The sequence below is a fragment of the Hoplias malabaricus genome, chromosome 9, assembly GCF_029633855.1.
Source record: "Hoplias malabaricus isolate fHopMal1 chromosome 9, fHopMal1.hap1, whole genome shotgun sequence".
Classification (NCBI taxonomy): Eukaryota; Metazoa; Chordata; class Actinopteri; order Characiformes; family Erythrinidae; genus Hoplias; species Hoplias malabaricus.
The window spans coordinates 38,954,628-38,975,133 of NC_089808.1; the positions used below are offsets into that span (position 1 = coordinate 38,954,628).

Below are 20,506 nucleotides of genomic sequence, written 5' to 3' on the forward strand. Positions count from 1 at the left end.
CGGTGTTGGTGTTCCAGAAATTAACTGTCAGTCTTTAGCACCTGATTTTACTTTATGTTTATGTGGCTGCCATCAAATCATCACTGAAATTTTCACTGGGAAATATTTTTACCTTAAAATTTGAATTTCTAAATCATTGTGCTGCTCCACTGATATGTAATAGAGAGAAAAGAGCATACTCTGGGCTCAGCATTGAAGAAACTGCACTATGTAACATTTGGAGGAGTGGAGGGTAGCCCCTCCCCCATCCACCCCATTCCCCGTGATTTCAGCACAGTGCTCTAAAAGTTAATTACACTCTGCTTACTGTAGGGGGAGCCCAGGAGCAAAAATACAAAATCAGGCCTAAAGTTCCTTTAAATCTAATGTGACTCGGTGACTCTAAATCTTTACAGTGGTGGTGGGAACCAAGGGTCTTAACGTCTAAAACACAGGTATCATCATTGTATTTACTATCTATGAGAACTACTGAAGCTACATTACCATCACGTTACTTACACGTTTTTCTAGACGGAAAACAGGAGGAGGTCTGAACACGGGAACTATTTTGCCTTATGATGCCCTGCATGTATCCCTCCACACTGTAAATCGTGGAAACATATTTTTGTCATTTACCGTCACTTATCACATTAGGTTTCGTGATTTCAGCTGAATTTGATGTGTTTTCAAGTTTCGGCTCAAGTTTTTAAATTACTTCAATGAACAGGAAATTTGAAATGAACTTGAAATTGTGAGTTATGGCTGTGGGCGGGGCTTTAGTTCGTTCTGGAAGAGCTCCCAGCATGCACCGCGGGCCCAGCTTTTTCACCTTTTTGAGGTTTTATTCTCATTGTTGTGTGCTGTGGGGGTGGGAGTCATATATAGGATGCTTTCAGGTTGTTTATTGGTGCTCAGACCTTTTAGGCCTTTCTTTGAAGCGAGAACTGTGTTCTGTCAGAACCCTCACCCTCAGAGTGAAACACTGCAGCTTTGGGGAGGTTCCGGCTGAGCCTCTTTTCAAGCTGCACCCAGATGCTGCCGGTTGCTTGTTCTTATTCTCTCATGTTTTTCAGAGAGTTTTAATAAAGACTGTGAAAGGTGACTACGACGCTGGACACCGGTCGTCACAACAATGAAATTAAAAAACGTAACGTCAATACTTCTTTTACTTGAAAACCCTAAATTGGAACGAGTCATGTGTAGTTTCAATGTATAACGTTAAGTGGAAACAACAAGCGAATTCAAAGCCAAACTTGACTTAAAGTCATGAGCTGAAATGAACAGTAATTCTAATTGGATTTAACTTGGATTTTAAGGCAGCTTTTGAACTCACGTTTTGGAGTTGAAGCTGGTGAATTTTTTTACAGTGCATTATGAACGGATCCCACACAAATCATGAGCACTTCCTGTAATAACTTCCTGTGAGGATCGAGTAGAGGTTCAGACGTCTGGTCCCTAGCACCACTAGGGAACGGTGGTTCTGACAAGTTTCTGAAAGTTTCTCCTAGAACCGAACACACACACACACACCTTCATGGGTCTTTTGAGGGCCTCTTGGATGTCCACCCTCTTCCTCATAATGGTTTGGTCCAGCTTGCGCTCGAAAGCCAGGAGGTCCATGTACGCCTGGGACTCGGGCACCAGCTCTCGGATCTGACCACAGGACATTAGCGTGAGTAACAGGGTGCCTGTTAATTACAGTCTCTCATGCTCTATTATTATTTCTTAAAGTGATGTATTGCTAACAAACACACACACACAGATCAGGCCAAGTTCTCTTCTCTCTTCACATTACTCTTCCATTGATTAACTAATTAACACTGATTAGCTGCTAATATCTGTGTGCTGTTGGCTGCTGGAGACGTGACGAGCGGAGATGCCCTCGCCCAGCGACAAGGAATAATAATCCTGAGCTGTTCCACACTCTCTGGGTTTTCATTGTGTTGCATCATTCAGTCTTACCCCCGGTGCCTTGCAAAAAAAAAATGTACCAACACCATAACACCATCACAATAAGCCCCAGAGCGCAGGGAACGCTTGTAAAAGGATAAAAAAAAAAATCAGAAAGCCGCAGAAAGGACATGCACGCTAAAAGACGGCAGGACAGAGAAATGAAATCTCGTCTTTTATCCGTCATTCACAGTTCCGTCCAGATGCCCCTTCCCTGGCTCTAAAACTGTCTTTTCCCTCTGTAGCACCTCTGCGCCGGAGCCTCGTCCTAAAACTCTCCCACTGCACATCGCTCCATCACTCAGATCCAGGGTTCTCACGAGCCCTGAGCATGCCCCTGAAATACCCCCACAAAAAAGCATTAAAGCTCCGTTCCTGTGCCCCCACAACTCTCCCCTGTCTCCTTGCTGCCCCACAGAAAGAATAAACAAGGGGAAAAAAAGGCAAAGGCCAGCAGATTTACCTGCACCCGACGATGGTTTGTCAGAAATAAATAAAAACAAAGATGGAAATGAACACAACAACAGAGATGCACCTCACCCTCTGAGGGAGAATCTTGTCTGCCATTTTCCTTCTCTTGGCACTACGGATAGGAGAAAAGGGACAGAAAGAAAGAGGGAGAGAGAGAGAGACAGAGAGGGAGAGAGAGGGAGAGAGAGAGAGAAAGCATGTTACTATGGTGACTGATAGCAGAGTCCACAGGCCATCTGCTGAATAACTGGGACCCGTCCAGACGTTGCTCCAGCTGTGTGAGTGTGTGTTGAGTGTGTGTGTGTGTGTGTGTGTGTGTGTGTGTGTTAGAGGGAGTAAGAGACCAGGAGAGAGAGAGGGAAAGACAGAGAAACTGAGAGAGTGAATGAAAAGAAGAAAAGGATGTAAGAAAATGTAACAGTGAGTATCATTTGGGAAAATAGCACTCATACTTACTCTCGTGCCTTTGTGAGTGTGTGTGAGAGTGTGAGTGTGTGTGAGAGTGTGTGTGTGTGAATGTGTCTTGCGATACCCATGCAGTCACAATATGGAGCTGAATCACTAGGAGGGACTGAAGCAAAGCCAATTTATTCAGTCTCCTGCGCAGAGCCTTTTTCCCGATTGCAATGAGTTTTCACACTGGCGAATCTGAGTGGGAGGTGGGGTCTCTTCTTCTCTCTCTCTCTCTCTTGTACTGATCTCTCAGTGAGCTCTGTGCTCTGTATATGTTCAAAAGTTCATAGGCACCCTCTATAATCAGTGAACTGGGCTAATTGTTGACCCAATTGCACACACACACACTTGTTCGATCTCTATTGACACATGGTAAATGGAAAGGCTAAAGACCACCAAGTCCAAAAACCCCAGCCTCAGCTACGCAGGTATAAAGACCCCAGTATGGGGCGGTGGAGCAGTGGAGCTGCGTTCTCTGAGCTGATGGAGCATCAGTTAATACATTTAAATTGAGCAGGGGGTGACGTGTGCGATCCAGGACTATTCTAACACCAGTGCTTTACATCACTGTGGCTCACACAGGCTGTGTATGTATATGCATTCACATGCTCCATGGAAAAGCATGAAACGAAATGGGACACCCCGGAGCAGCTGCACATGAGCCTAAGGTCACCACTATCCAGTCCAGAGTCAGGAGGGTAAAAACCTCTCAGCATTTGGCTGTGGAGCCTTCTCTGGAGGGATGGAGCTCCAGGTCAGTTACTGATGTTGGATCATTATTCTCATCATTAAGGAATCTAACTGTAACAGCAACAATACGGTCATTTAACCCACAGATGGAGCAGGAATAGAGCAACATTCTCATCTCTTTTAAAGCTTTTCAACGTTTGGAGTCTATCCACAGTCCAAAGGCTTTCAGATGCCGTTTAGTGGCCGTGGCTGAGTACGGAGGGGAAAAGTGTGTTAGAGCTCCTAAGCCAGGCTGGACCGAGACACTTAGTTTGTTTCCCATTTACAGAGCCAGGGCTGTGGATAAACACTGGACATTTTTCCAGTGAACAAAAAGACTGGAGAGCTAGCAAATGGTCTATGAGTTTTATAGAACTGAATTAAAATCATGAACATTGCCTTTAAGTTATTGACTGAGTGTACGTCCACTGTGGGGCCGAATGGCTCTGAGTAAAGTGTGTAATCGCTGATGGATGGTACAGTGTGGAAGGGTTACACACTGTGCTCAGCCCGCTTTGGGCATGCTCAGATGTCCACACCGAGATTCGAGGGCCTGTTCTGGTGGGCGGGCTCAATAACCCAGGGGTCTGCTGACTGGCTCCATATTAACATCACTGTGGATTCCTTAGGCACTTCCAGAAACTGAATCCACAACTGAGCTCAGGAGTCTGGATCAGCGCGGAACAGCATGATGCCAAAGAGGCCAAATTTCTGATCTTGTTGCATAAGCTTTCTGTAAACGTTGCGTTCAGCTTGTCCACCTGGCTGGAAGGAACTTGGTTTCATTCAGCAGGCACCAGTGGTCCAGACTGCTGCTTGATTAACAAGCACTGGCCCTCACTGGTGGCGGAAGTGTAGTCTCTCACACCCCACTCTCACGAGAACAGATAAACTTTCTCATGGTCCTCCACTCCCCTCACAAACCACAGAGCTCCTCCGGGACAAGCCAACGGAGTGGAGAGAGGCTGGGAAAGGGGGGTGGAACGTGGTGGAGGCTGGGAGCTGGGGCTTGGATGTGTGGAGGAATCCTATAACCCCCGAACGCTAGGCTTATCATTATGGCTATACACTGGTCAGCCACTGTTAGCTTCTAGGAGATCGGAATATTGTTGCTGTAGCTCCATTTTGAGGTTCTTCAGGTTTATAATGTTCCTGCAGTGTGAAAGTGATCCAAAAATTACTTAAATAATTATCAAATATTGTTTCTTTAATGAACACTGATCACAGACTGTTTTACTTTTTCCTGTGAAGGTGTTTTTTTAGAGACAGAAGATTTTGATCCAACACTGGTAAGTTATATAATGATGGGCAAGCAATTCTAGAGCACTGCAAACAAGGCAGAATATTCCAGAGTAGGGTCAATAAGTGGATTATTCTAGAGTGCCACGACTGGGCATCATTTTAGGACAATGTGAATGATAAGCAACACATTTCTAGAGCATTGTAAATGAGGTGTTATTGATGCAGAATATTCTAGAGCAGTGTTTATGATGGAGATATGTTCTAGAGCTGTGTGAAAGGAAATAATATTCTAAGAATTGTTCTTTGGGGGATTATTTTAGAGCACTGCAATTGAGGAAGAATATTCTAGAATGATGGAGAAGGGAGGGGGACAATGTTCTAGAGCTGTGTGTATTTGGGAGAATGTTCTAGAGCAGTGTGAGTGAGTAAAAATGTTCCAGAGCAGTGTAAATGGGAGATAATTGAAGAACTGTGAATGAGGAGCAGGAAATTCCAGAGCATTGCAAGTGAGGTTAAATATTCTAAAGAATGGAGAATGTTCTAGAGCAGTGCAATTTGAGAGAATATTCTAGAGGCAGTGTGAGTGGGGAGAGTATTCTAGAGCAGTGCAAATTGAGCAGTGTGAGTGGGGAGAGTGTTCTAGAGCAGTGCGAATAAGGGGAAATGTTTTAGGACGGTGTGAATGTTCTAGATCAGTGCAAATGTGGGGTGATGTTCTAGGGCAATGTGTGAATGAGGGGCAAAGTTCTAGAGTAGTGAGAAAAAAGAAGAACACGTGAATGAAGAATAATTCTAGAGCAGTGTGAATTTGGGAGAATGTTCTAGAGCAGTGTGAGGAGTAAAAATGGTCCAGAGCAGTGTAAATGGGAGATAATTGAAGAACTGTGAATGATGAGCAGGAAATTCCAGAGCATTGCAAGTGAGGTTAAATATTCTAGAGAAAGGAGAATGTTCTAGAGCACTGTGAATTGGGGAGAGTATTGTGAGTGGGGAGAGTGTTCTAGAGCAGTGCAAATTGAGAGAATGTTCTAGAGCCGTGTGAGTGGGGAGAGCGTTCTAGAGCAGTGTGAATAAGGGGAAATGTTCTAGGACGGTGTGAATGTTCTAGATCAATGCAAATGTGGGGTGATGTTCTAGGGCAATGTGTGAATGAGGGGCAAAGTTCTAGAGCAGTGAGAAAAAAGAAGAACACATGAATGAAGAAGAATTCTAGAGCAATGTAATGAAGGAAGATACTAAAACTGTGAACTAGAAAGTTCTGTCCTTGATTGCACTGCTCTAGAACGTTCCCCCTCATGTTAGGAAACACAGGGTCAGTGTGGTCTTTGGAGAACTGCTCAGCTCTGGCAGAAAGGCTGTCAGGCAGGAGGTGTTTCAGTGTGGGAATCTGAGAGGAGTGTGTGGGAGGCGACTGGGAATCCATCAGGAGAAAGTACGGTGGATCATCAGCAGTCAGGTGTGTTCTCAGGATGTTCTCTACCATGCAATCGGCATACACATCTAAGTCAAGTGCAACTGCATGTTCTACCTGCCATGCACAACACCAGGTCATTCATTCTCATTCTCTTACTGCGAGCATCTCCGGGAACATGGGTCAGTACAGAGTCAGGGTTTCTCCTCACGGTTCTGTCTGAAGTGCACACATGCAGGAGATCTCAGACACCAGTGAGGTTCCGATGCTGTACAGAAGGACAAAGCTCACAAGCAAAGTCCAGTCCATCACATTCTCTAACATGCAGCACAGTAAACCTCCTACTTGCTTCCAACTGCCGGCTCTGACTGGGCCTCTCGCAACTCCGTTTGTCTTGCCGAAATCTCATTGGCTCCTGGGAATCCCAACGGCTTCCTATAGGTTGAAACATCTCAGCTCTAGTTAGTCACTTAAACATGATGTGTTGTTAGATATTGAAAGCTGGGCCAGGAAAGTAAAGACTCCCTGTTCTGCCAGCTACTGTTAAGCTTATGGTTTTAAAGGGAACATATGACTAAATAAAACAATCACTTGTACAGTGCATGTGCACATTAATGTGTAATTAGAGCCCACCAACCCACAGACTATAAAACAAGACCACCCAGCCAGTTATTGTGGGCAGTCTGAGTCAGAAAACATGGGATAAAGCAAGTTGTTATGATTTTGTGCTGCTTCTGACAGAGTACAGCCCCCACCCCCTCTTCTGAGTGTGTCCAATCACAGCGCTGGACCTGTGTTTATGTGAGAAGGCAATGACGGTGTTAAACGCTGCAAAACAGGCAAAATGAGCGCAGAGAATTAAGAACACTGAGTAAAAACGAGAACTCAGAAGCAGGAGAACCGAGCAAAAATGGCTAAAAACCAGAGCTTCTGCTTAATTTCGGCTTAAGTTCATTTAAAGGAACAGGCGCTGAAAGCAACCGTTCTGAACAGGGCTGTTTAGACAGGGGGACATTCACGCATGCTTTTGGACATTGGTAACCCAATTTAAATCTCTGCTGGAGATGCTAGCCCCACAATTAGCGCAGCAGAAGACAAGCTACAGGGAGCCTGCAGACCCAGAGCGGTGACTAGCAGTGTGTGTGAGTGCGGCTAGGCCAGCGCCCGAGACAAATATGATGGAATGGTGAGTTGTTGTTGTCGGCAAAAGGTCGCAGAGAAAAAGAATTAAGAGGTAGGATAGAATAATGTTGGGCTTTCATGTCTGAGTAATTGTGTTTGGTGCTGTGGTCCAAATAAATCACATCGCGTGTGCAATGGCGGTCTCAGAAATGAATAATAATCACTTGTGTAACTCAATGCTAACTCATTTGGAGAGTCTGTCTTGGACAATGCCTAGAGTCGTCTCACCAGGCCTCAACTTAATGTGGGTCTTGATCTCATCATGTACAGTGTAATGATTTCTATTAAGATTTTCTTAACTGTACAGTGACCGTAATTTAAATTGAGTAATTTCTTTTTAATTAAGCACCTGCCCTGGCCATTAATTCAGGATCACATACAAACTACAGTTTTGTGTGAGAGTGTGTGTGTGTGTGTTGGGGGGGGGGGTTGTCTTTTGCAGTATAACAAATGACGCATTTCTCAGCCCTAATCTCATAGGGTCTCTTGTGATCTTAAGATATCAAGATATTGAGTACAGACCAAGGTGGAGAAACACTGAATCATGGGTCTTTTAGCAGTAATAGGAATAAATAAACTGGGGGTCAGTGGTGTAACTATCTGTCAGGAACGCGGGGCGGACTGACGGAGGCAGACGCACACGCTAAAACACACTGACTTTATTTTACAAAATATAACAAAACAGAAAGAGACTAGCATAACAGACAGAAAAGAAAGACTGAGACAGAGAGACTTGGACAGGAGGACAATACATGGAGTGAACTAAACTGAGATACAGATACAGACAAACCTGGACTGAGATAAATAAACAGACAGACTGAACGGTAATGACAGACAATGAGAGACACAAGGAAGAAAACAGACAGAGAACAAACCGAATCGAGGGACAGACAGACTGGACTGAGCAACGTGACAAAGGAAGCAAAACAACAAGACTGGGAACTGGAATGAAACGAGTACGAGAACGAATGACCGACAAGGGAAAGTGAGACAAGGGGACTTAAATACTAAACACAGACGAGACGCACCTGAGACAGATAACGAGGGGGAGGAAGAAAGGCGGGACAAGGGCGGAGACATGGACAACAACAAACAGAGCCATGTGCTAAGAGAGCACATGGCAGGGAAAACAGACACGACAGGACGAGGGCGTGACACTATCTCAGAGTGGGCTCCGCCATCAGGAGGTGATGAGTGTGATCCCCAGAGATGCCTCACCTATCTCAGGCTAAGAGTCTATGAAAGTATAATGACCTCACTCTCCTTGAGTGTGTACGCCGACCTGAGCACCATTCTAACCAACCTGATTGTTAGTGTTCTCCTGCAAGCATGTAGAGCTCCACTGATGTCTGAAAAGAACAGAGTTTTGGAGGATGCTTGCACTGCTGCAGCCTCCCAGCTGAGATGAACTGTGTGAGGGTGGAGCTCTAGCTCAGAGACAGATTTGGCAATGACTAAAATCAGGAACAGATAAATGATAACAAAAGTGTCCCTTGGGTTGGCCAGGAATACAACGGTCTGAAAGACAAAAGATCTGAGAACAGGATTTAGATGCAAAACCCTGATGATGAAAGAGAAATGTAAATAGAGTCTTAATGCTAAAGGGGATAAACACTCTGACACTGACAGGGTCTTAGAGTGGCAGCATTCTCTATAACCACTAATACAATATAATAACTGAATTAATTAACAGTAATTCTAATCACTAGAGGGTGCTAGACTTCACAAAAGCAAGTGAGGTGACATGGACTGAGAGGTCAGTGTCATAAAAGGCCACAGTTGAAGCTGTCAAAACCCAAACACACACTTGCTCTTTTCCCTAATGTGCCAGAACATAACAGAACCCATACTCACTCACACACCTTTGAGTTGCCAATCCACCTACCAATGTGTCTTTTTGGACTGTGGGAGGAAACCCACGCGGACAAAGGGAGAACACACCACACTCCTCACAGAGAGTCACCCGGAGGAAACCCACGCAGACACAGGGAGAACACACCACACTCCTCACAGACAGTCACCCGGAGGAAACCCACACAGACACAGGGAGAACACACCACACTCCTCACAGACAGTCACCCGGAGCGGGAATCTAACCCACAACCTCCAGGTCCCTGGAGCTGTGTGATTGTGACACCACCTGCTGCGCCACCGTGCCGTAATTTTATGGTAAATGTAATTGTCAATTTAGTCAACAACAAATAACCTATAATTTTTAAAAAATCTAAAATTTTAAAACTTTTTCAGTCGCTTCATTCTTTATGCGTGAGGTTTAGGGTTAGGAAAAAAGTGCTGCAAAAACATGGTTGTCCTCTTCTTGGGGTAATATTGTCTCCAAACGTATTTTGTATTTGAGTATTGTTTTAGATGATTTAAAAATGGTAGTTTCGATGTTAGCTATAATGAGTGTAGAGTATTTAATGCTTAATGTTTTGTTTAATAAAAGGACAATTATCATTTTTAATACTACACAATCATATCCATAAAATGACAAAAGAGCAGGAGAATATTTGAATGTGGAATTACAATTATAGATTACACATAAACACTTACACGTAAATTATTTGTACACCTAATCCCTTTCTAAAGTTACACCCCTGGAGAGGGTAGATGTTTGTATTGTCCTTTGCTTTTCTTTGGTAGAAAAGCTAGAGTCCCCCAAAAATGTAGTTAGCCAACGTGGCTATTATTTTGGCTTTAGCCCTCCCTGACATTTATGCACAACCTTGTAATATGTTTAAAACGAACTTGAAATAACATTTGAGCCTGAAAAACTTGCCTGTGTCCCTCTGTTTATTTACGCCGTGTCCTTCAGTAAACCCCAGGACCCTTTCATTAAATAGGCCATAATATTGTTATAAGGACTCTGAGTAAACCCACGCTGCCCACCGCTGGAGATCCGACAGAACATGGGCCCCGTCTACAACGGGCCAAAGCATGATTTGCTTCATTGAGATCATGGATCTTAAGACCCGGGTCCAGTGAGAGGTCCCGGTTCAGTTTTTTTTACAGTGTGCGGAAGGTGATACTCACTTTCGGGGCCGGTTCTGGACGGGAGGGGCCTGGTTGGGCGGGGTGGGTATGGGCCGTTTCCGGTTGGGGTCCATCGTGGGGTTAGGCATCCCTGGCCGGATTGGGGAAGTTCCTCCATATGGGGGACCTGGGGGGCCCATAGGGGCACCTTGGTGGGGCATCCGGGCCCCTGAAGTCATGCCTGGACGCTGTGAGGAAGACATTAAGAACTGTGTTGGCATTGGTATGTATTTCTTTAAATCATTATTGGAAGTGATTTAGAGATCTGTGCAGAATGAAGCAGGATCTTTAATATGCCACAGTTTTGTGATCAAATCTATATTTTAATTATTTCACTGCATTCATAACTCTGTATAAAGTAATGCTACACAGCTCTATAGTTCTAATCCGAGTGGATTTGGTCCCGGTTTCTATGTTTTATAAATTACACACACCAGTAGTGACAGTGATTCAAGACTGAGTGCAGATTGAACTGTAAGAACTTAAGCCTGGTCACTGCCACAGATATAACGTGTACAGTCCTGGAGTCCTGAGGGAGCTGTAGAGCCCAGAGTAATGTGTTGCCCTTCCTCTGCTGAGCTGTTCTGGGCCAAAGCGTGTTCACCTGTGTCTGTCAGTTCAGAGACGACAGCTGCAACAAGAGCTGAGTGAGATCAGAGCTCAAACTAAAGGAGAGTCAGACTCAGACACACAGCAGACACTGCTTTCAGTCTCACACTCACTCGCATGTTTAACCCTGAGCTGGTGAGAGTTACACTGGTGGTAGTGGCTGTGTAAAGCACATGTATTTAACTAGAACTCTTCAAGGCATTATTAAAAACTGTGTAAATGAAGGTCCAGGTCTAGTTCACGTTGGGCTGTGGTTGTGATGTCACAAAACCCATCTACAGAAAGTACACAACCTGTTTGATATTGGGCCAAATGTCTCCAATATGGGCTTAAGGTCACCGTGCCCTGTGCCTTCAGCTAGAGGGGTATAAATCCCCCCAGCTTTGAGTTGTGGAGCAGTAGACCCTCGTGATCTGAAAAATACTATGAGGCTTGAAACAGTGGTTTAAAGTCCAGGGGTCCTCCAACTTTTCAGAGATAAACCTGCTCTTCACTGAAAGACGCAGGCACTAAAACTCCAAAAGAACTGGGTTCACGTGAAATGCCATTGTAACCAGAGGCCATTGTACAGTGGCCAGACAAGCTGCAGTGCTGCTATAGTTAAAGAGTCAGAAGGAATGAAAGCAGCAGCCGTAGTTTGAGGGCTCCTGCTCTAGTCCATGATTTTTCAGATTTCTGCGACTCACTCCTCAGCGCTTTCAAGGAGAATGCAGTTTACTTCACAACAGAATGAAAAACTCTTATTCTTCAGTTGAGAGACAGTGGCCACTTCTGCGACGAGACCCAACTGTCAAAGATGACCTTATAGAAGGTCTTTCAGGCGCGTGAAACAACTGCCATTGATGGCTGCATTCTTCTGACAACCTGGCACACAAAGCCCAGCCTTTTGTTGAATGGGTCAGCGGTGACTCATACAGCAAATCAGCCACAAAGTCACAGAAACTCTCTGGCCAGTGAGGGTGAAGCTGAAGAGAAAAAAAAAATCTGGAAAAGCAGCCAAATCTTGCAGCAGCACTGCCAAAGCGGCAGGACACCCCCGTATGGCGCCGTGACCCTCCCGACCCGGTCGACCCTTCCTAAAGTCGGCCAAACCCCAGGGAACCCAGGGATGGTCCAATCCCGAGGCCTGTGGGTGGTAAGGCACCGCAACGTGAACATGTGGACGCAGCGGGACACGGGAAGAGGAGGCGACGCCACTCTCTGCCAATTCCTGGGCTCTGAAGGTCGCAGCGGAGGTTCAGGGCACAGAGGGAGGCTGGGTCGGGCAATCACAACATCAGGCCTCCACCGAGGGCTGGCTACAGAAATAGAGCTAATGATGAAGAGGCCCTCAGTGATGCTCTTCAGCTTCATAGCTGGCTAAGGTCAGGACACCAGGAAAAACTTCCCAAATGGAAGCACGCTCATGGCCCAAAGGCCTTTACTGCACCATGCCTCCAAGTGTTTGAGGATTTTCTTAAAATTAGGGACTCGAGACTTAAAGGACAGCTTTAAAAGAACACTAGGTATGACTTGGTATTTTTGCTCCTGGGCTCCCCCTACAGCTGCAGAGTATACTTCTGAGTCTATGTGTTTTCTGAACGTCTTCTGAACGTGTTTTCCATAATATTTCCACCTTCAATAGACGTATGTTGCCTACAAGGAATCACTGAGCACCAGGCAGGAACACATCCCAGAACATCACAGTCACTCTCACACTTGTGGACACTGTTGAAAAGCCACTGCCCTGTGATGATCTGTAACTGGAAAGACCGAAGTCTCTGGTGCTAAACATGCACTCATTAGTTCACTGAAGGACAATGAAGGCAGAGACACCTCTAACCTTTGAGAGAGTCACCTCCAAACTGTGGCACAGGGCCAATCCGCCAGCGCCACGCAGCCCCAACACAACACACACGAGCGGGACACTTTTCTCCTCTGTGTGACCACGCTTCACAAAGCAAATGGGATGAGTCTAGACTTCCACAACAGGGAAGTAAACAGAATGTGGACATGGAAATGTTGGGATCGTGAGATGATTCATTTGGCACTGGTGCAATCAGCTGGATCTCAACAGGGAGAACTCTCTCCATGGAAAAGTTTGCGCCAGGAGCAGACTAAACAGTGGAGAAGGAGCCTGGAGGGTGAAAACAAACCTCTCCTCAAGAAGAGAAGCTCTCTCGCTCCTGGCCGCGGGCTACCGCCTGGACGCCGAGACGGCCTCTGCCTTGCCACAAGAACGTCGGAACCAGGAGGGCAGAGGAAAACACCAGAAAACACAACAAAACTAAATGCCATGACAGTGAGAAATATGTATGTCTCTTCTGTTGGGGGAAAAAAAACAAACCTCACGTCTTTAAAATGACTACAGGAGGAGATAGCATCTGTCTGAATGTTCATCGGGAGGTTTTATTTAAAGTCATTTTGGACTATTTCCATTGGTCTGCTCCTCAAGGAATTTAGACACAACACAAACCAACAGCTGGAGTTTTCAAATGATGATGTGATATGGTTCTGACAGCGACAATTTGTAGAAATAAACAGGTATTCGTCTGATTATGGTCAGGAAATGTGATGTGTAGGGGTGAGAATCACAGGGCATCTCACGATATGGTAATATCACCATATGCTGCCAACGATAATGATTATTTCTGTGATACTCTATCGCTTCATGTCTCGAACACACACACACACACACACAATCACACCCTGACTGTAACTTGTCCGCGTCTAAGTGGGCTGTGCATGTTCGTTTTGATGCCTGTGTGCAATTCGGCTCTTTTCAATCACATAGCGTTTGTCGATTTCGTTTGTGACATCATCGTTTTAAAAGCTGAAGCGTGCCCAGACTTTCGACTGAAAGAAAAAACAAAAAAACAAGGCCTGTCTGAGTTTTTTCTTTCTTTTTCTTCACAGAAAGTTTACCCTATTCATTTGACAAGTGCCACTGTATTAAGTCGTGACGTAATGACTTTGAAAAGTAAACTGGAGGTGGTGTCTGTTTACAGCGCCTGCACATTTCAATAAAAATAATGATATCTGGCAACAGAGGCTAATACATCAGAAAAGAAGGCTATACAACATATAACCAAAGTGATACTTTGTCCCACCCCTAGTAGAGCTAGACAATAATTCAATATCAATATTCATTCATTCATTATCTGTAACCCTTACCCAGTTCAGGGTCGCGGTGGGTCCAGAGCCTACCTGGAATCATTGGGCGCAAGGCGGGAACACACCCTGGAGGGGGCGCCAGTCCTTCACAGGGCAACACACACTCACACATTCACTCACAGACACTTTTGAGTCGCCAATCCACCTACCAACGTGTGTTGTTGGACTGTGGGAGGAAACTGGAGCACCCGGAGGAAACCTACGCAGACACAGGGAGAACACACCACAATCCTCACAGACAGTCACCCGGAGGAAACCCACACAGACACAGGGAGAACACACCACACTCCTCACATACAGTCACCCGGAGGACACCCACGCAGACACAGGGAGAACACGCCACACTCCTCACAGACAGTCACCCGGAGGAAACCCACGCAGACACAAGGAGAACACGCCACACTCCTCACAGACAGTCACTCGGAGGAAACCCACGCAGACACAGGGAGAACACGCCACACTCCTCACAGACAGTCACCCGGAGGAAACCCACACAGACACAAGGAGAACACGCCACACTCCTCACAGACAGTCACCCGGAGGACACCCACGCAGACACAGGGAGAACACGCCACACTCCTCACAGACAGTCACCCGGAGGAAACCCACGCAGACACAAGGAGAACACGCCACACTCCTCACAGACAGTCACTCGGAGGAAACCCACGCAGACACAGGGAGAACACACCACACTCCTCACAGACAGTCACCTGGAGGAAACCCACGCAGACACAGGGAGAACACACCACACTCCTCACAGACAGTCACCCGGAGGAAACCCACGCAGAAACAGAGAGAACACGCCACACTCCTCACAGACAGTCACTCGGAGGAAACCCACGCAGACACAGGGAGAACACGCCACACTCCTCACAGACAGTCACCCGGAGGAAACCCACACAGACACAAGGAGAACACGCCACACTCCTCACAGACAGTCACCCGGAGGACACCCACGCAGACACAGGGAGAACACGCCACACTCCTCACAGACAGTCACCCGGAGGAAACCCACGCAGACACAAGGAGAACACGCCACACTCCTCACAGACAGTCACTCGGAGGAAACCCACGCAGACACAGGGAGAACACACCACACTCCTCACAGACAGTCACCTGGAGGAAACCCACGCAGACACAGGGAGAACACACCACACTCCTCACAGACAGTCACCCGGAGGAAACCCACGCAGAAACAGAGAGAACACACCACACTCCTCACAGACAGTCACCCGGAGGAAACCCACGCAGACACAGGGAGAACACACCACACTCCTCACAGACAGTCACCCGGAGCGGGAATCGAACCCACAACCTCCAGGTCCCTGAAGCTGTGTGACTGCGACACTAACCTGCTGCACCACCGTGCCGCCCAATATCAATATATATCGTAAAATAAACTTTAAATAACGAGGATATGATTCTTAAACACACTTTCAATACTTCATTAAATCTTTAAAGTCAGTTTAAAAGTATTAACAGTGACAAATCCAAGAGGTTTATGTTTGTGAGTGACGTCATGTTTCTTGTTTTTTTCTGGCAATTATTCTGTGTCTTTTTCATTGTTCATTTCAATATCGGAATTATATCATATCGACAGGAACTAAGAAATGTATCATGATATAAATTTTTAACCGAATCGTCCAGCCCTAAATTACACCAATTTCTCCTTGGAGCAACACATCTATTACCTTCACGTTACTCTTGATAAGATACGAAACTCTAAGAAACGTCTAGGGGTCTAACACTATTCTCTTGAGAACCTCCCAGAACCTGTGTGATATTGTGTGTGATGTTTGATGGAAACACGTTAGGGGGTCTGTGACCACATGTATCTGCATTCGACGGAATGGGTTTATAATTAACATGGATACACCCACATGCAGACGAGCTACATGAGCGTTATCCAAGTCTTCACTGGCAAAGTCTAATAATACGGCTCAGATCTGCAGCAAACTGACAAACACCATCAAAGACACAGCTTCTCCTGACTTCGTAAAGTGTGTACCATCAAGTGCCACTAGTCCTGATCCCCACTCACTTTCCCCTTGAACTTTTTCATGGTGACTTACCTTTCCTCACTGCTAAAAAATGATCTCTTATCAATTGAGACCACCTTAAATCTAGACTGTTTACCTAACATCAATCATTGAGAGACTTCACAGGAGAATATCACAAGAGTAAACAGATTTCTTCACCGTTTTAATAGTTTTAAGTGATTTTATCAGCAGGACGTGGCTTACTCCACTGGTAGATCATTTGAAACAATGTGGAAGACATGACTGAACGATGGAAACAGACCCATCTCTGTCTCTTCCACCTCCTCCATCTACTCCTCCTCTTGTGATGTTGCCACTTTACAATGTAGACTTTTCCATCAGCATCATCCTGGTCCTTTACAACAGCACTCCGCCACTGTCTTCAGAGTGTTTCTGCATGCCCATACATCGCGTGCACACACACACACACACACACACTCACCACTCCATGGACGAGAAACTCAAACAGTTTACTCTTGGTGGCTTTCCGAGCTCCTCCGGCAGAATCCTCCATGGCCATGTCCAGTCAATCCCTTCGTCTCACCCCTCTCCAATCCCTCTCTTTTGTTGTCTGTAGAAGTAGCTCCCTCTCCCCGTCCGTCTCTCCCTCTACACTCGCCACATTCCCCCTCTCCTCTGAAAGAGAGCACTCCTCTCTCTCTCTCTCAAAGCATGTCAGTGTGTGGCTAAAGTCGAGCCTCTTGCTCCGCTCCACTCTCTCTCTCTCACTCTCCTGCCCTCCCTCTTTTTTTTATGTAGCTCCCTCTCTCGTAGTCTCGGGTAGGGACAGTCTTGGGGGGCTACAAAGGGGGCTCCTGGAGGCCCACAAATAAAGCCTCGTTCTGGTTTCTCCTGATTCACTCACTCACTCAGTTTAGGAACTGCACCATAAGGAGGTGCTATTCAGTGCTTTGCAGCAAATACACTCTGTCTTTAATCAGGAACTATACACTTATTTGCAATGGTGGTACACACTTCATGACATAACCAGAGAAGAATTCCACCTTGTTTCTACCGTCATTGCCCATTCTCTCAGCCATGCTGACCATGTACGTGCATGTTTTATCGCTACAATTACAGACTGTATTTCATCTGTTGCTCTGCATACTTTGTTTGACCCCTTTCATCCCGCTCTTCAAAGGCCAGGACCTCCAGAGGACCCCCCCCCCCCCCCCCCCCCACTGAGCAGGGATCGTTTGGATGATCCCTCAGCGCTGCAGACACACTGGCGTGATGAGTGATGTGTTAGTATGTGTTGCACTGGTACAAGTGGATCAGACACAGCAGTGCTTGTACAATCTTAAAATAACATGAAATGAAATTGGCGTCTAATGCCTCCAGAGAGGAGTAGAGGCAGTATACAGGAGACTAGGTTTAGGGTAAGTTCACCATGCTACAGCAGTTAGAGTCCTTGGGCTAGACTCCTAACACCTCCTAAAAAGCTTGTTCTTCATCTGTAATGTGATAAAGTTTTTGTGGAGAGTTGAGGTATTAAGTTGTAACAGACTGTTAGCTGATAACCTTTTGACATTATTCATTTAGGTCTAGAGTGAACAGAAGACAAGTAAAGACTGCTCTGACTAGGCCAGGTGCAGATTACACGACTGCCAAGAGTGTAAGCTACTGTACAACAAAAATAATACACAGAAATCAACAGCGTAAACAAACAAGAAGACAAGCGAAGTGATGGGTTTCAGGGCCACATGCCTAGCCGGAGATTAGGAGGCAGATTATTGGACCCTAAAATACAGGCAAACCAGAGAGAGAGAGAGAGAGAGAGAGAGAGAGAGAGAGAGAGAGAGAGAGAGAGAGAGAGAGAGAGAGAGAAAGGGAGAGAGAGAGAGGGAGAGAGAGAGAAGGAGAGAGAGAGGGGGAGAGGGAGAGAGAGAGAAGGAGAGAGAGAGAGGGAGAGAAAGAGAGAGAGAGAGAGAGAGAGAGAGAAAGGGAGAGAGAGAGAAGGAGAGAGAGAGAAGGAGAGAGAGAGGGGGAGAGAGAGAGAGAGAGAGAGGGAGAGAGGGAGAGAGAGAGGGAGAGGGAGAGAGAATAAACTTCTTCATGAGGCTAAGGTCACCGTTCCCAGTGCTAAGTGTCATATAAAGGGTTATAAAGCCCCCCAGCACTGGGCTAGGTGTTGTCTGGAGTGGTGTTGGTGATCCAGAACTCATCACTGAACATCAATCATGTTACTGTATTGTATTACTGTTTATACGGCTGAATGCCATCAAATCACAGCAATCTTCAAATGTCTAGTTCTGAAAAAGAAAATTCCACATATTTCCAACACCATATATGCTTTTAGAACAATAAAACGGTACGGTAATGTCCCAGTGTTCGGCTGCAACTAGAATGAGCATCAAATGTGAGTCGCCTGTAGAAAACCCCCCTGCCAGGGCCCCCATAAAGCAACACTATGGTGTAGCAATGTCCCATTCAATCTAAGTAAAGGGGGGTGTTAGAGGGGCAGCCAAGGCTTTCAGAAAGACAGGAGTTCAACCATTTCCAAGAGTAAATAAGCAGCTTTTTGTGGAGTTTTCCTCAGTTTCAACCTTTTACCCATGAACAGTTTCAAAGGCAGGGTGTGTAACGTAGAGCAGGATCATACACGTGGTCTCTATTCATTATGGTTTATAAAATAAACAACGTAGAGTAATACAGGGCACACGAGGCCATACTGAAGCATTTCTGCTGTCAGACAGAGAGCAGCAGGACATAACTGGATAGTAATTGTCCCTGTGCCTTTATGGCGGGTTTAATTACGCCCCCTTGTGGAGAGGCCTGCTACACTGCAGCTTCTTCGCTGAACAATGGCTCAATCCCAAATTTCTCCCTACTCCTTATGTAGTACACTTTATAGATGCTAACGTGCTGGCTGAAATACTGCACTCAGACAAGGTTTCTCAAACACAAACCCCCTCTTTTGAGTCAGTTGTCCAAAAGAACTGACTTAATATTTGGTTTCTTATTTGTGTAAACTGTAAACGACAACAATAAAAATGATCTGTGCATGTTCTGCCCCTTCTTCAAATACAAATAAACCAACATTTCAATCATCCATCTGAGAGAAACCTGTTTAAATATAAAAAAAAATTGCAGGAAGATCCTCCAACTTTGCCACATATCCATGTGATTCCTGCCTAAATCCATGTGATTTCCCACTATATAAAAAGTGTGCACTACATAGAGAGTGCATTACACTGCATACTATAAAACGTGCACACTATATAACAAATGCATACTGAAATAGTGTGTAAACAGTAAACAAGGAACGTCCCTGGACGTTCAAAATAGGTCTAAAAGTAGTCTGTCCGTCAAGGACATATTTTAAACGTCAATGGACGTCCAAAATCCATCTTAATAAGTTAGTTAAGTGGTGACCAATCGATAACGTCAGTGGACGTCCAAAACGCGCTTTATACAAGTAATTTATTTCGGGACCAATTAATAACGTCAATGGACGTCCAAAATACGTCTAATAGTCGTCTTTTCAATGTCTGTGTTTGGACGTCTTTTCAACTTCCATTTTCAACCCTAAGAGAACGTTGATTAGACGGCAGTCATTACGTTATTTCAACGTTGAATCGACAGCTAATTGTTTACTGGGGTAGTATATAGATAGTGCACAATATATAGAATGCAAATAACATTGAGTGCATACTATATATAAAGTATAAATAGAGCGTGTACGATGCACAATAGAGAGAGTGCACACTATATAGGTGTCCTTAAAACACGGAGTTCACACACTATTTTAACACTATGATGTACACCAAATCAGGAGCAGAACACTATACACAGAGTTTGACTCTATACAGAGAAGGCATTCACTGTAGGAAGTGCACTCCATACAGAGTGTGGGACCCTAAATAGAGTGTGCATACTACTTAGGAATAAAGCACTACTGAGTGCACACTATATAGAAACTGCATACTATAACGAGAGCATGACACTATATAAGGAATGCACAGCACATTATAGCAAGAGTAGAACATGTGATACATATGACACCATAGTATATTAAACAGTAGAGAAATATTTAGAGGGTGCATGCTACATAGGGATTAGGGCTCTATATAGGGAGTACACATAACACAAAGTTATAATAGATGAGCACATTATATAGGGAGTCTACAGGTGTGGAATGTACACTACGTAGGGTGAATGGTTCGATTGGGGACGCAGCCAATATCCGCCTGTTGTTACATGGTTTTGGAGGAGAAGTGGGCCAGATTTGAAGGGATGGAGCTCACATTACTGC

At 45.4% G+C, this 20,506-nt stretch overlaps 1 protein-coding gene across 1 annotated transcript in view; it reads right to left on the minus strand.

Moving 5' to 3' along the window:
• smarcd3a (SWI/SNF related, matrix associated, actin dependent regulator of chromatin, subfamily d, member 3a) overlaps window positions 1-20,506 on the minus strand; it is a 37,049-nt gene that overhangs the window by 15,980 nt on the left and 563 nt on the right. Inside the window, exons 2-4 of the mRNA XM_066681677.1 lie at window positions 10,451-10,638; window positions 2,470-2,512; window positions 1,510-1,632 (exon numbers count right to left, since the gene is read on the minus strand). Coding sequence (XP_066537774.1) covers window positions 1,510-1,632; window positions 2,470-2,512; window positions 10,451-10,638 — 354 coding nt within the window. The remainder of the gene's footprint in view (window positions 1-1,509; window positions 1,633-2,469; window positions 2,513-10,450; window positions 10,639-20,506) is intronic.